The sequence below is a fragment of the Myotis yumanensis genome, unplaced genomic scaffold (assembly GCF_028538775.1).
Source record: "Myotis yumanensis isolate MYYU_CA2020_CCGP unplaced genomic scaffold, mMyoYum1.0.hap1 SCAF_21, whole genome shotgun sequence".
Classification (NCBI taxonomy): Eukaryota; Metazoa; Chordata; class Mammalia; order Chiroptera; family Vespertilionidae; genus Myotis; species Myotis yumanensis.
In genome coordinates, this window is record NW_027223772.1 from 16,184,151 (window position 1) to 16,198,151 (window position 14,001).

A 14,001-nucleotide genomic window follows, 5' to 3' on the forward strand; every position below is an offset into this window, starting at 1 on the left:
GGGCCCAGCGTCCACCTCGGGGGCAGCCCTGCCCAGCAGCTGCCCACCCCAAGGTTTCAGACTTTGCAATAGTTGCTAATATCTTCAGGATATTTCATAGAACAACTGAGTTTCTTTCACCTCTCTTTCTCTCTCTCTCTCTCTCTCTCTCTCTCTCTCTCTCGGTTAATCCTCATGAAATGATATTTTTTCCATTGATTTCTTTTTTTTTTTTTTTTTTTTTAGAGAGGGAGTGGAAGGCAAGACAGAAAGAGAAACATCGATGTGAAAGAGACACATCAATTGGTTGCCTCCCGCAAGTGCCCAGACCGGAGCCAGAGATCAAGCTTGCAACCAAGGTACGTGGCCTTGACTGGAATCAAACCTGAGACCCTTCAGTCACGGGCCGACACTCTAACCACTGAGCAGCTCTGGCCAGGGCTCCTTTCTCTCTGAAGCTCCAGCCACAGGTGGGACAGTTGGGGGGAGTCCCCACATTGACCTGATGGCCGGCCTCTGGGTGCCTGTGGAGGGTCTGCATCCACCCTGCTGAGGATGTGGGGCCCTGTCTCCATCTCCACTCACTGCAGCCCCAAGGCCACCCCAGTGCCCACAGTCCCCCTTACCCGCCCCAACGCCAAAGCCGAGGCCCCGCCTTCCCTCAGGCCACAGTGCTCCTCCCACTGCCCTTCTAGGCCTCCTGGGGAGGGGCTCCCAGAGACCTGTCCCTTGCACGCCCACCCCCCATTTCTGTTCTCCCCAACCTAGGCATCTTCCTAAAGACGCTCAGTCAGTTCCCCGTCTCCACAGGAGCAGGGGGCAGCCTTGGGCCCAGACTGTCCGAAACCAGCAGGAGGGTGTCTTTCCTCCTCCTGCTGCCGCCACAGCCGGGGGGCCTCCCGACCCCGCCCCGGAGGCCGGTGGGCAGGGCCCCTCGCTATGCCCCCCCTCAGAAGAAAAGGGCCCCGGGAGCACTGTGGGCACGTGAGTTGGGGGCGGGGGGTCAGGCTGGGCAGACAGGAGAGGCTGGGGCCCCCGTGGTCCAGAGCCCCGGGGAGCCCAGATGTGGGCCTCGGTGGGGGGCCCAGCCTTCCCTGGAAGACCCCTCGTTGTGCTGCGGGCCCCGCGTGTCGATTCCAGCTTCCCATCTGAAGCTGTAGGACTCTGACCCAGTCTCCGCAGCCGTCAAGGGGGGCACCCTGGGGTTGTGATGAGACTGGCAAGTGGGGCCTCCGTCGCCTCTGCCCTGCCCTGCCCCTGCCGGCTCTGCAGGGCTTTCTGTCTCCTGCATTTGCAGGGGACTGGCCAGGGTTGGGGGAGGCGGCCTCGCCTCCCAGGGACTCGGGACCGAGGCAGCAGCATCTAGACCAGTGATGGCGAACCTATGACACGCGTGTTAGAGGTGACACGCAAACTCATTTTTTTGGTTGACTTTTCTTTGTTAAATGGCATTTAAATATATAAAATAAATATCAAAAATATAAGTCTTTGTTTTACTATGGTTGCAAATATCAAACAATTTCTATATGTGACATGGCACCAGAGTTAAGTTAGGGTTTTTCAAAATGCTGACACGCTGAGCTCAAAAGGTTCGCCATCACTGGTATAGACAGCTGGGTGGGCCCACGTGGGGGGCACTGGCTCATGCATAAGCTCATCTATGCCCTGCCAGCCGCTCCTGGGCCCCTACTTCACTGTGTCCCACCAAACCTGAGCCTTCACCCACCTCCTCTGCGCCCGCCTGCCTCATGGGTGGTGTCTCATTTGTGCCTACCTCACTTGTACCCTGTCCCCTTCAGCTGGGCCCACCCACCTCCCCTGGAACCCACTCCCACTTCAGTTGGGCCCACCCTCCTCCCCTGGAACCCACTCCCACTTCAGCTGGGCCCACCCACCTCCCCTGGAACCCACTCCCACTTCAGCTGGGCCCCACCCACCTCCCTTGGAACCCACTCCCACTTCAGCTGGGTCCCCCCTCACATGTGTGCCCCTCACCTGTGCCCTGCTCCCACCTCACCCATGATCAGATGCCTATTTCTGGCCCCTACGCTGCCCTCTCAGTACCTCAGATAGGCACACGAGAGTGTGCCATGGCTGGGCAGCAGCGGCATGCCCCCAGGGTGCCACGAGAACATTAGAGAGATGGGGGTCCCTTTGGTCATTGGCCCCTAACTCCCTCCTCTCTCTCCTAAGGCCCTTGGAGCTCTAGCATAAACAGGACCTCCCAACCTGACCTCCCTAACTTCTTCGTGAACCCCGCATCCACGCTCCTGCCCCCCATGGGACATGGGCCCATCCGCCTCACCTGCATGGGCAGGGACAGAGCAGGTCTCCAGGTGCCCGTGCTTATGCCCCACAGGCTGGGTCACTGGGCCCTTCTGTCACCCTCGTCACCCACCCAGCCACCAGAGGCCCTCCCAGGGACTCTAAACCAAGACTGCTCACCTGCTGGCTGCCAGCATTTATTCACCCAGACAAGCTCTGCCCACCCCTCCAGGAACCACTCTCAGGCGCCCGTGTGGCACAGGTGGGCACCCGTCGAGTTTCTCATGAGGTGCTCAGGAGCGCACCCCTCCTGGCTGGCCCGGCCCCACGGGGCGGTGGGGCGAGGGCACCTGGGAGCCAGGGGTGCGCAGAGGAGGAGGTGGAGTCGGGACTGGTGGTGGCTCAGCTCCCATGTGCAGATGGTGTAGACAGGCGGGCAGTGGCCAGAGGGATGCACGACTGCACGTCCACCAGGTGCCCCCAGGCCCTGTCCGGACGTCCCTTCTCCGGCCAGCGCCCCCGCACACAGTCGTCCTGTGTCCTTCCTGGGCCTTGCCGCTGGCCTGAGGGCAGAGGCTGGGTTCTTTCCCGAGATGTGCCAGGTGACTCTGGACAGGTGGCCAACCTTCTGTGGCTGCCAGCCCCTCAGCAGTGGGCACACTTCATCTCCCGGGCCACCTTCAGGTGAGCACGGGCCCTGCAGGGGCGACGGCAGAGCAGAGGCCATGGCCAAGACTCAGCTCCCGGTCCACGGGCCTGGGCTGCAGGCCCCGGGCTGGCCGGGCCGGGTCCCCACCACGACCACGCTCAGGGCTCCCAGCCACCTCGGCTGCAGCTCAGTGGCTGGGATGCTCAGGCACAGGCCTGCCAGGCCTGCCGCACAGTCCAGGTGCCGGCGACAGCGTCTCCGCAGGTCCGGCACTCACTGTGCAGCCAGAGGGGGCAGGGCGGGCGGTGGCCCACTGTCCTGCAGCGAGGAGAGGAGAGGAGAGGAGAGGAGAGGAGAGGAGAGGGGAGGGGAGGGGAGGGGAGGGGAGGAGAGTCAGCACCGCCTCTCGAGTCCTGGCATCACCAACTGCCATTGCCCACAGCTGGGCCGCAGAGGAGTGACTCTGGGCCGCAAGGGGTTGGTCCCAGGCGGCATGGCCTGGGCTCCTCGGTGCGGCCTGCGGCCTGCAGCTTGGGCTGCCAGGGCAGCCTCCTGGCACAGCACATTTGAGAAGGCCGATGCGGGAGTGGCCGCGGGTACCTTACTCCAGGCCAGGCCGCCATCGGATACCCTCAGAGGCCACACGGGCAGGCGGGCGGGCGGGTCCACAGAGCGGGGCCAAGTGCTCTGTCTCCCTGCAGGTGCCGTTCTCGTGGGGGAGGCAGGGCTGCCGCGGGGCCTGAGTGGAGGGTAGAGGACCAAGACAAGGGGCTGGGCCTGGTGACACTTCCTAGGGTCACCGCAAGGGCATTTGGATGGGGCCGTACCCCCTCGGGGTCAGGGCAGATATAAAACAGGTAAGAGGTGAACCAGCAAGAGCCAGAGCGTGGCTCAGCAAGGACGGGCTGGGAGCGATTCAGCTGTTCGCTCGAGACACACACACACACACACACACACACACACACACACACACACTGTGGACCTGAGAAAAAAGACACCTACTAAGAAGGGCTCCTGGTGGCTAACTGGGCTTAAATTAAAAAACAAAAACAAAACAGAGCCTAGCAGCCATTTCTGCACAGGGAGAAGCTGCACTGAACCACCTGCCTGCGCTGTTTCTGTCGCCTGAGCTGGCCCTTATAAAGGAGGTCCTGGAATCCATTTCAACCAATAGGATTGAGGCTTTCCCCATCCAATCAGAGCTGCGCAGCTCTGACCACCCAGAGTGGCTCTATTCTGACCAATCAGCACAGTGGCTTTTGGACCAATCAAACTGCAAGGATTTGGCGTTCTCATTTGCCTGAGGACAGAGGATCAGGGACCAGGGGTCGGCATCTGTCTATATAAGCAGCTCCCCCGTGTTTCTGGGAGTGCACTTTCCCTTCCCACCGGGACAGAGCACCTGAGCTGAGCCCACAGCTGGGCTCTTCGGCAGCCAGTGCTGTTACACGCACACTATGTTGAGGGCCCTGCATGTCACAATTGAGCTGTTTGCACTCAATAGTTTCTTTCCTCACTGAACCCCAAATTGGGGATTCCTGTTGGCATTGAATTGGTTACAATGACCATTGGTTGACCACACACACACTCACATTCAAGTGCACCCCCACATACATGCACACATGCTCATACATGCGCACATAACAGGCACATACAAACTCACACATACACCCCCCATATGCACACTCCTACACATACATGCAGGCACATACACATTAACACACATTCACATACAGATGCATACACACATACATATCCATACACACCTCCCCACGCATTAACATACACACACATACACACAGGCACACACGCATACACACACTAACATATACATATCCACACACCTAGTCACACACATATACACATGTACATGCATACACTTACCAACACATGCTCACATACACACATACCCACTCACATACACACATGCACATATACACATACACACACATACATACCCACATACACATTAACAGATATGCACATACACACACTCACACACATGCACATACATACACACTCAGACATGCATATACCCATTCACACTCACATATACACATGCACTCACATGAACACTCATACACATTTACTCACATAAACACACACATTCACACACTCACATACACACTCACACACACACACACACCATCCACCACACATACCACACCTCCTCGCTCTGGCATGCTTAGGGCAGCCATGGACACAAGCTCAGTGCCATTTGGAAGCCCCTCAGACACCCCTGGCGGGCTGGTCCCTGCTCAGACTGGGCCTTCCAGGCACTGGTGCTGAGAGCGCAGGGCCGCGCTCACATCTCCTACACTTGGTTCTGATATACGTACCATTTGATGTCTGTAATAGACACTCAGGAGCCCTGCCACAGCGGGGCCCACTCGACCACGCCTGCGATATCTAGGGAGGGACCCCAATATCATAAATAGCTTCCCAGGAGGCTCCAGCAGGAATCTGGCTTCAGAGCCATAGACCATATGTGCAGAGAACGGGAAAACGCACTTTTGGAGAAAGCCCCATTGCTCTTTTCCATTTTCCCTGCACTCCATAAACTCAGGCCTGCCCTTGAAGGGGAGCCGCAGGGGCGTGGCACCCTCAGGAGGGCGGAGGGGAGGAGGGTGGGGCCCTCAACGGCTTTGGGGGGCACAGCAGATCTCCCCTCCAGGTCTCCAATCACAGTGATCGTGAATGAAGATGCCACTGGTTCCCATCTGCTTCAGCTGAATTGTGTGCCCCCAAATCCATGTGCTGCACCCTAACCCTCTGTGCGACTATATTTGGAAAGGGGCCTTTAGGGAGGTAATTGTGTCCCGTGAGATCACTAGGGTGGGCCCTCGCCAGTGTGACTGGTGTTCTCACACGGAGATGAGGGCGGAGAAGACGGCGTCTGCAAGCTGTGGCGAGGCCTCAGGGGACCCACCGCCCACACCTGGGCCTTGGACTCCCCTCCTAGGCCTGAGACAGGCACCTTGGCCTGGAGGGTCTGTCCCAGCCTGGGCTGCTAACAGCGGCCTGACCGTGGGTGCACGTGGCTCCCAGCACTCAGCTGGGAGGACCCTGGGGAGCCTGGCGCACAGGCAGGATGCTCGACCTTCCAGTGCCGCTGCTCAGCCACCTGCAGGCCTCCAAGCCCGTCAGTCCTGGTCCCAGGAAGCTGGCTGCCCAGGAGCCCAGGCTGCCCAGGCTGCCAGGTGGCAGCTCGTGCCACAGGCTCAGGGACACCCACCTCCACGCTCTGCTGGGGCTCGGCAGGCGCCCTGGGGCTGGTGCTCGCGGGGGCCACTGGCTGTGTCAGGAAACACTCTCCACAGACTCGGCTCTGCCTGCCGCTCTCTGCCTTGAACTCGGAGCACTTCCCACAAATGACCTGCCAGACAGAGGCACCGTGACCCTCTCTCCCGTGGACAGAGGCCTGTCCTGGAAGAGGCGGGAAGGGCCACGGCCAGGAGACCCAGGAGACAGAACAGGCGGGCGAGGGGGGGTCCTCTGCAGGCCCTGGGGGCCAGGAGCCTGGGGAGGGCGGAGACCAAGGCTGGGGGCCCCGGCGTCTGCATCACAGAGAAGGGCTGGGAGGAGGACTGGGAGGAGGCGTCACAGAGGAGGGCTGGGAGGAGTCGTCACAGAGGAGGGCTGGGAGGAGGCATCACAGAGGAGGGCTGGGAGGAGGACTGGGAGGAGTCGTCACAGAGGAGGGCTGGGAGGAGGCATCACAGAGGAGGGCTGGGAGGAGGACTGGGAGGAGTCGTCACAAAGGAGGGCTGGGAGGAGTCGTCACAGAGGAGGGCTGGGAGGAGTCGTCACAGAGGAGGACTGGGAGGAGGGCTGGGAGGAGGCGTCACAGAGGAGGGCTGGGAGGAGGGCTGGGAGGAGGCGTCACAGAGGAGGGCTGGGAGGAGGGCTGGGAGGAATCGTCACAGAGGAGGGCTGGGAGGAGTCGTCACAGAGGAGGGCTGGGAGGAGGTGTCACAGAGGAGGGCTGGGAGGAGGTGTCACAGAGGAGGGCTGGGAGGAGGTGTCACAGAGGAGGGCTGGGCGGAGGTGTCACAGAGGAGGGCTGGGAGGAGGTGTCACAGAGGAGGGCTGGGCGGAGGTGTCACAGAGGAGGACTGGGAGGAGGCGTCACAGAGGAGGACTGGGAGGAGGCGTCACAGAGGAGGACTGGGAGGAGGCGTCACAGAGGAGGGCTGGGAGGAGGTGTCACAGAGGAGGGCTGGGAGGAGGTGTCACAGAGGAGGACTGGGAGGAGGCGTCACAGAGGAGGGCTGGGAGGAGTCATCACAGAGGAGGGCTGGGAGGAGTCATCACAGAGGAGGGCTGGGAGGAGTCATCACAGAGGAGGGCTGGGAGGAGTCATCACAGAGGAGGACTGGGAGGAGTCATCACAGAGGAGGGCTGGGAGGAGTCATCACAGAGGAGGGCTGGGAGGAGTCATCACAGAGGAGGGCTGGGAGGAGGCATCACAGAGGAGGGCTGGAGGAGGCGTGAGAATGGCTGCCCGGCCCACTGCCCAGCTCACCGCCCCGCACAGCTTGCAGTGGTGCCTCCTCTTGGTGATGGAGTTGAACGTCTCGCCACAGCCCTTGCAGCTCTGCTTCTCCTTGTCCCGCCTGATCTTGGAGGACCCCCTCTTGGGCTCGAGCTGTGGGAGACACACGGCGCAGTCAGCCCCCAGCACACGTAGGGGTGGCTGTATGACGCATGGGCAGCACCCACAGGGGAAATTACTGATGTAGACAAGGGAAGGAAGCAGGAGCCCGTGGCTATGGCTGCCCCGCCTCCCCCCTGTCACACAGTGAGGCTCTCAGTGATCCGGACTCCATGCTGGGATGCTGGCCCTGCATGGGGGCCAGGGACTCAGCCACCGGAGGCCATGCTGAGAGAGACGGTGGCTGTCTGCACAGAGGTCCCAGTCAAGGACTGGGTGTCTGTCCTGAGCATCGGCTACACGGCACTCACGCCCCTACTCTGTCTTCACTGGGCCCTGGAGCTTGGCACACACTCCTCACGGCACACGCGTGCAGTGCAATCCCTGGGGCTGACAAGCGGACTTCCAGCCTCCAGAGCCGGGAGAATAAATGCCTGTGTAGGTCACGGGTCTGTGGTATTTTGTTACAGAGCTTGAGCTGACTAATATTGAGACCTGGGTTCAAATTTTGACTCTACTTCCCAGCTGTGTGGCCCCCACTCACCATCTCCCGATCCCCCATGGACACCAACATGTGATGCTTGCACAGAATGGCACAAAGTGCCCGGTGCAGGCTGGCTGCTCCTAGGCTCAGCTTCCCTCCATGTCATGACCCCCTGCCCCACGGACACTGGGAGTCAGACAGCCCTGGGCCCCTGTCACTTTATCCCACAGAGGCCCTGCTAACGGGAGAATGGGCAGCACAACCACTGTAAGCAAAACCAATGCTTCTCAGAACAACCAAGATGGCAGTGTAGGTAAACGCCAGTACTCACCACCTCCCACAACCACATTAAAATTACAACTAAAATACAGAAGACCATCATCCAGAACTTCCTGAAAGCTGGCTGAATGGAAGTCTTACAACTAGAGAAAGAAGAAAGCACATGGCGGCTGATAGGAGTGGATGCTTGGAACGAGCTGGTCTGGCACCCACGTGTGCCACTTTTTTAATCGGGAGGGAGAGCATGTATGCAGAGCTCCTCCTCTCCCCCCATGAGGAGCAAGGGGTCCCAGACCCCAGCCCAGGGTCCCAGAGCTGAGAAGAGAAACCCCCATAACTTCAGACTGTAAAAACCAATAGGGATTGAGGCTCAGAGACCCAGGTGTTTCTCTTAAAGGGATAGCACACTTACAAGGTATCTCTTCCTCTGAGCTCCAGCACCAGGGCAAAGATCTGGGGGACCCATATACATAAGAGGTGACATTAGGGCAGGGACTTGGGGGTGGCTTTCTCCCAGACAAGGGTGCTCGCAGGGGTCATTGTTCTTGTGCTGGGACCTCCTGTGTCACAGAACTGACTGGCAGTCATATATGAGTCTCCATCAGCCTGGAGCACACTGTTTACTCCGCCCTGGGAATTCCCTGAGACCCTGACCCATCCAATTTGCAGCCCCTTCCAAGCTGTTTGTAGTGGCTTTTGCATATTAATGGTCTGTCCTTGCTCACACTTCAGACTTTGCTAAAATCTCTCAAACAAACTGCAGCTGGTGACAGCATACCCCAAACATATCAATAAAAGGTCCAAGACCTGGCATTAGCACCAGCCTGCTTTGCTTCACAGCCAGGCCTCACCTGGGCACCTCCAAGCCCAATATAAATAGTAAATAGCAGCCATCTGCAGATCCCTCTGTAGCTCCTGCCAGGCGACCCCAGGCAGTGGCTGACTTTGCACTTCCCTGGAGACTCAAGAGCCAGTGCACCCAGTGATCAGTTTCAGACCACACCAGATTACAACCCTACACATCCACAAGTGACACACTCAAGGGCCAGACTCAGTGAGCACCAAAGCCCCACTGAAGCAAGTCCTGCTCCATAGGGGTGTTCCCTGCCAAGTAGCTCCCCCACTGTAGTCACAGCTGGTCCTCACAGCCAATTGGCCTGGAGGTCAATTCCTCACAGTGACACCAACAACAATCAAGGCTCAACTACAAGACTGTGCACACAGCCCACAAAGGGGTGCACCTAGTGCCCACCTCAGGTGATTGTGGAGGCTGAGCCACTGGTCCCTATAGGACACCTACTACACAGGCCCCTCTACCAACTCAAGGAGACATAGCAGCTCTACCCAATACATAGAAACAAACACAGGGAAGCAGCCAAAATGCAGAGACAAAGAAACATGTCACAAATGAAAGAAATGGAAGAAAGCAAACTACTAGCTATAGAGTGCAAAAACCACAGTTATAAAGTTTCAAGGATCTTAATGAGAGCTTCAAGGGACTTAGTGAGACTTTCAAGGATCTTAGTGAGAATGCAAAAAAAAAAAAAAAAAAAGAAAGAAAGAAAGAAAGAAAGAAAGAAAGAAAGGAAAAGAACCAGTCAGAAATTAAGCATACACTGACAAATAAAGAATAATTTACAGGGATTCAACAGTAGAGTAGAGGATTCTGAGAATGAAATCAACAATTTGAAATATGAAGAAGCAAAAAACATCCAATCAGAAGAGCAAAAAGAAAAAAGAATCCAAAAATATGAAGAAAGTGTAAGGAGCTTCTGGGACCAACATTCGCATGGGGGGTGCCAGAAGGAGAAGAGAGAGAGCAAGCTATTGAAAACCTATTTAAAGAAATAATGACAGAAAATGTTCCCTACCTGGTGAAAGCACAGAGTCCCAAACAAGAGGAACCCAAAAGAGGCCAACACCAAGAAACATTATAATTAAAATGCCAAGGGCTAAAGACAAAGAGAGAATCTTAAAAGCAGCAAGAGAAAAGCAGTTAGCTACCTACAAGGGAGCACCCATACAACTGTCAGCTTTCTCAGCAGAAACTATGTAGGCCAGAAGGGAGTGGCAAGAAGTATTCAAAGTGATGAATAGCAAGGATCTATAACCAAGATTGTTCTACCCAGCAAAGCTATCATTTAGAATTGAAGGTCAGATAAAGAGCTTCACAGACAAGAAAAAGCTAAAGGAGTTATCACCATCAAACCAGTATTACATGAAATGCTCATGGGTATTCTTTAAGAAGAGGAAGAAGGAGAAGAAAAAGAAAAAGATAAAAAATATGAACAATAAAAAGGCAATATTGAAATCTAATGAACAGAATAAACTGGTAAATAAAATAGAATTAGAGGCATGGAAATAGAACAGACTGATGAATCTCAAAGGGAAGAGGGTTGGGGGGGGGGGGGGTCAGGAAGAGATTAAACAAAGATCTTATATGCATATATGCATTACCTACAGACACAGACAATAGGGTGGCGAAGGCCTGTGGGTGTCCTCCCCGAGCCACCTCTGGCCTTGTCCGCCAGCCACACTGAGCCTCCCCTATCAGGGCTCCTTCCCTGGAGACGTCTCTCAGGACTGCTGGGGCCTGTGGTGTGGAGGGGGAGGGAGGGGTGAGCCCCAGGGAAAGGAAGAGGGTGGAGGCAGCCAGGCTGTTGGGGATGCTAGGGGAGGGGCTCACGCAGCAGCAGCACCGGGAAGAGGCCCTGCGCCCACAGAGGGTCTGGCCCGGGAGGGGATGTTTCTATGCTCCTGCACAGAGCACAGAGCGAGAAGGCTCTGGGCTCAGGCCCACTGCGGGGCTTCCTGGTGGGGCTTAACTTCTCGTAGGAGAGAGGAGCTTGCAGGGATTGTGTCTGAGAACCCCAGGATCAGACCAGCACCCCACAAATGAGCTTACTCTTCCTCTCCAAATATGCTAAGAAAAAGCTTATGCCTGGCATCTTGTAGTAAAGATCATTTTTTGGGGGGTGTCAGAATTAAGGCCCACTTTTGAGTGCCTCCTACAACGTCACTGAGTCTTGCCCCGAGACACAGAGCTGCACACCGGGGCCGGGCCACGCACAGCTGGCCCCACAGGCCGTCTGCTGCTGCTTGTTTGTTCGTACTGGGGCCCAGCCCCAACCTGGGTGGGTAAAGGGCCCGGAACAAGGAGACCTGGACTGCGACCTGGAGCCCCTGGAGGGCTGAGCCCCGGACAGGAGGAGGCGGAGCCTGTGCACCACGGGCCCAGCGTGGCCATGGCCCACAGCTCTACTGGTCAAAGCCTGGCTCAGGCAGACCCACCTTCTCCCCCATCAAAGGAGGGGGGCAGCCAATCGGAGGGGTCCCTTCCACCTAGAACATTCTCTGAGGGGGCCCCACACACCCCGCCCACCTCTTGCTCCTCTCTCCGTGCCTTGGGTCCCCCTGACACGCAGCCCACGGGCTGCACTGCACCACATCCAGGGCTCAGCCCCTGTGCAGCCACCTGGCCCTTTAAATACAGTTCCTCATGTTGTGACCCAACCATAAAATTATTTTCGTTGCTGCTTCATAACTTTATGTTGCTACTGTTATGAATGGTTATGTAAATATCTGATATGCAGGATGGTCTTAGGTGACCCCTGTGAAAGGGTCGTTCGACCGCCAAAGGGGTCGAGACCCACAGGTTGAGAACCGCTGTAGCTGTTCCAGGAAGGAGCCTGGTAGTGCCTCCTGCCTGCACTGCCCAGGCTGAGGAAGGTGAGCAGGCTCAGGATAGGGGTCTTGGGCACATGCCTCCCTGGACCCATCCTCCTGGGCCCAACAGACTGGTCAGATGCCACCTCCAAGAAGCCTTCCCTGATAGCACCCCTCAGGCTCTCCTGCCAGGGCCCCTGTCTGCCCGAAATCCCCGTCCACGGGATGACCTTTCCTCTCTGGACGGTGGAGCCCTTTAGGGTGGAACTGCCTCGTTTCACATTGATTCAGCACGTATCACACGAGGAGAAGAGCTCAGGTCTCCAGAGCTCAGCTGGGACCTCCGCCCACCGAGGACTTGCACATTCAGGTCCCAGTGGCCCCCCAACCCTCCACCAACAGGCCAGGATCATCACTGTGGGGACCTGCTCACACACAGGTCACTGTGGTCTGAACTCACCCTTCAGGCCCCCCTAGTTAGACCCAAGTGTCCACCTCCTGCCTCTGCTGGGGTCACTCACCCCTGCAGCACCCCCTCTGCCGTCGGCGGCCACCGCAGGCTCCTCGAAGCTGGCACTCGTCGTCTGAAAGGGACAGAGACAGTTGGCAGAGTGGAGGCTCGGCCACATGCCAAAGTCCAGGGCAGCATTGGGATCAGCCCAGACCTGCACCTGACCATCAGCCCCGCAGTGAGCAGCCCTGGTCCCGGCTCCTCCCTCAGGTGTCCTTGTAGAGAGCTCTGCACCTGCCCGTTTTCTTTCAAAATAATCCAGAAAGCAGAAAAAAGCGAGCAGATTTAAAGCAAATATTAAGTAGATAGCGAGGTGGCCTGCAGGCCGAAGTTTGGCCGCAGAAAAGGGTGCCACCTGGCGTCCGGGTCTCGGGGCTGCTGGCCAGGCTGGCGGGGCACCCAGCAGCTTCAGGACACCCGGTGGGCAGCCTCACTCTGAAGCCCAGACACAGGCTGTGCCGAAGCCCCAGGTGGCCCCCAAGGGACAAGGGATGGCTACAGCCCTGTCCCCACCGCCAGGCCCAGGCGGCCTGTGTGGGGACAGTGAGCGGCCACAGCACCGCCTCCTGCTGCGGCCCCACCGGGGCCGCCTGGCCTGGAGGCACAGGGGTCCCCAGAGGTACTCGGTAGAGAGTGGGCAGACGTCAGCTGTGCACCAGCCCTGGCCCTGGGCATGAGGATAACTCCGGTGGGGGCAGCCTCCCTTCCTGACGCCAGCCCTGCGCGCAGGCTGGGCAGTGTGCTGGGCACTGGCTCCCGCAGCCACATGCCCACCCAGGCGCCTCCCGCACAGCCTCCGGCTCGGGCACTCACAGGGGCCTCTGGAGTCTGGGAGGGGTCCTCATCTTGGCTGAAGGCGGCGCTGAAGGCCTTGAAGGTCTGGCTGTTCTGTTTGTGCTTCGAGATGGTGGCTTCGATGACCTGGAGCAGGCAGGGCACAGGCCTCAGTGGTGCTCACAGCGTCCTGTGCGCCCACGTCCCCTGACCCTGCACACGGGAAGCGCCCCCTGACAGGAGGAAGTGAGGCCCTGGGATGTGACTGACAGCAGCCGGGCCTCCCACCCGCTCCGTCCGGTGCCACAGTGCAGCAGGCTCCCTCACGTGGTGCTCCCAGCCACGGATGCTCTCTGTGGGTGTGAGGCCTGTCTCCCTTTCCTGCAGTCCATTTCCACTTGATCTCTGACTTTCCTTCTCCTCCACCCAGATACCGCTTCTACGCATTTTGGAAGCCACAGTCTCTAACAGTTAGTGTTTGGCCTGGCCTGGCCACTCCGGGCTCCCTGTGCTGCCCCGGGTGCAGCCCACCTCCCCGCCTGTCGCCCCTGGAAGCACAGGCTCCATCCTGTGAGTCCCACCCCTCGTCCTGCTCTGCCTGCCAGGCCGTGGAGAGGCAGTGTGGCCCCTCCCCAGAGCCAGCGGACAGCAGACGTCCACCCCCAGGGGAGGGCACCTCCCTGATGCCCACCTCCAGGCCCTGCATATGTATGTTTTTTATTGATTTCAGAGAGGAAGGG

General features: G+C 58.1%; 1 protein-coding gene across 1 annotated transcript in view; it reads right to left on the bottom strand.

Moving 5' to 3' along the window:
• Positions 1-3,091: 3,091 nt before the first annotated feature.
• Positions 3,092-14,001, bottom strand: part of FGD3 (FYVE, RhoGEF and PH domain containing 3) — a 46,499-nt gene continuing 35,589 nt past the window's right edge. The window contains exons 12-16 of the mRNA XM_070400866.1: positions 13,301-13,408; positions 12,498-12,560; positions 7,419-7,541; positions 6,129-6,269; positions 3,092-3,211 (exon numbers count right to left, since the gene is read on the bottom strand). Of these exons, the coding sequence (XP_070256967.1) occupies positions 3,167-3,211; positions 6,129-6,269; positions 7,419-7,541; positions 12,498-12,560; positions 13,301-13,408 (480 nt within the window). The 3' untranslated portion in view covers positions 3,092-3,166. The remainder of the gene's footprint in view (positions 3,212-6,128; positions 6,270-7,418; positions 7,542-12,497; positions 12,561-13,300; positions 13,409-14,001) is intronic.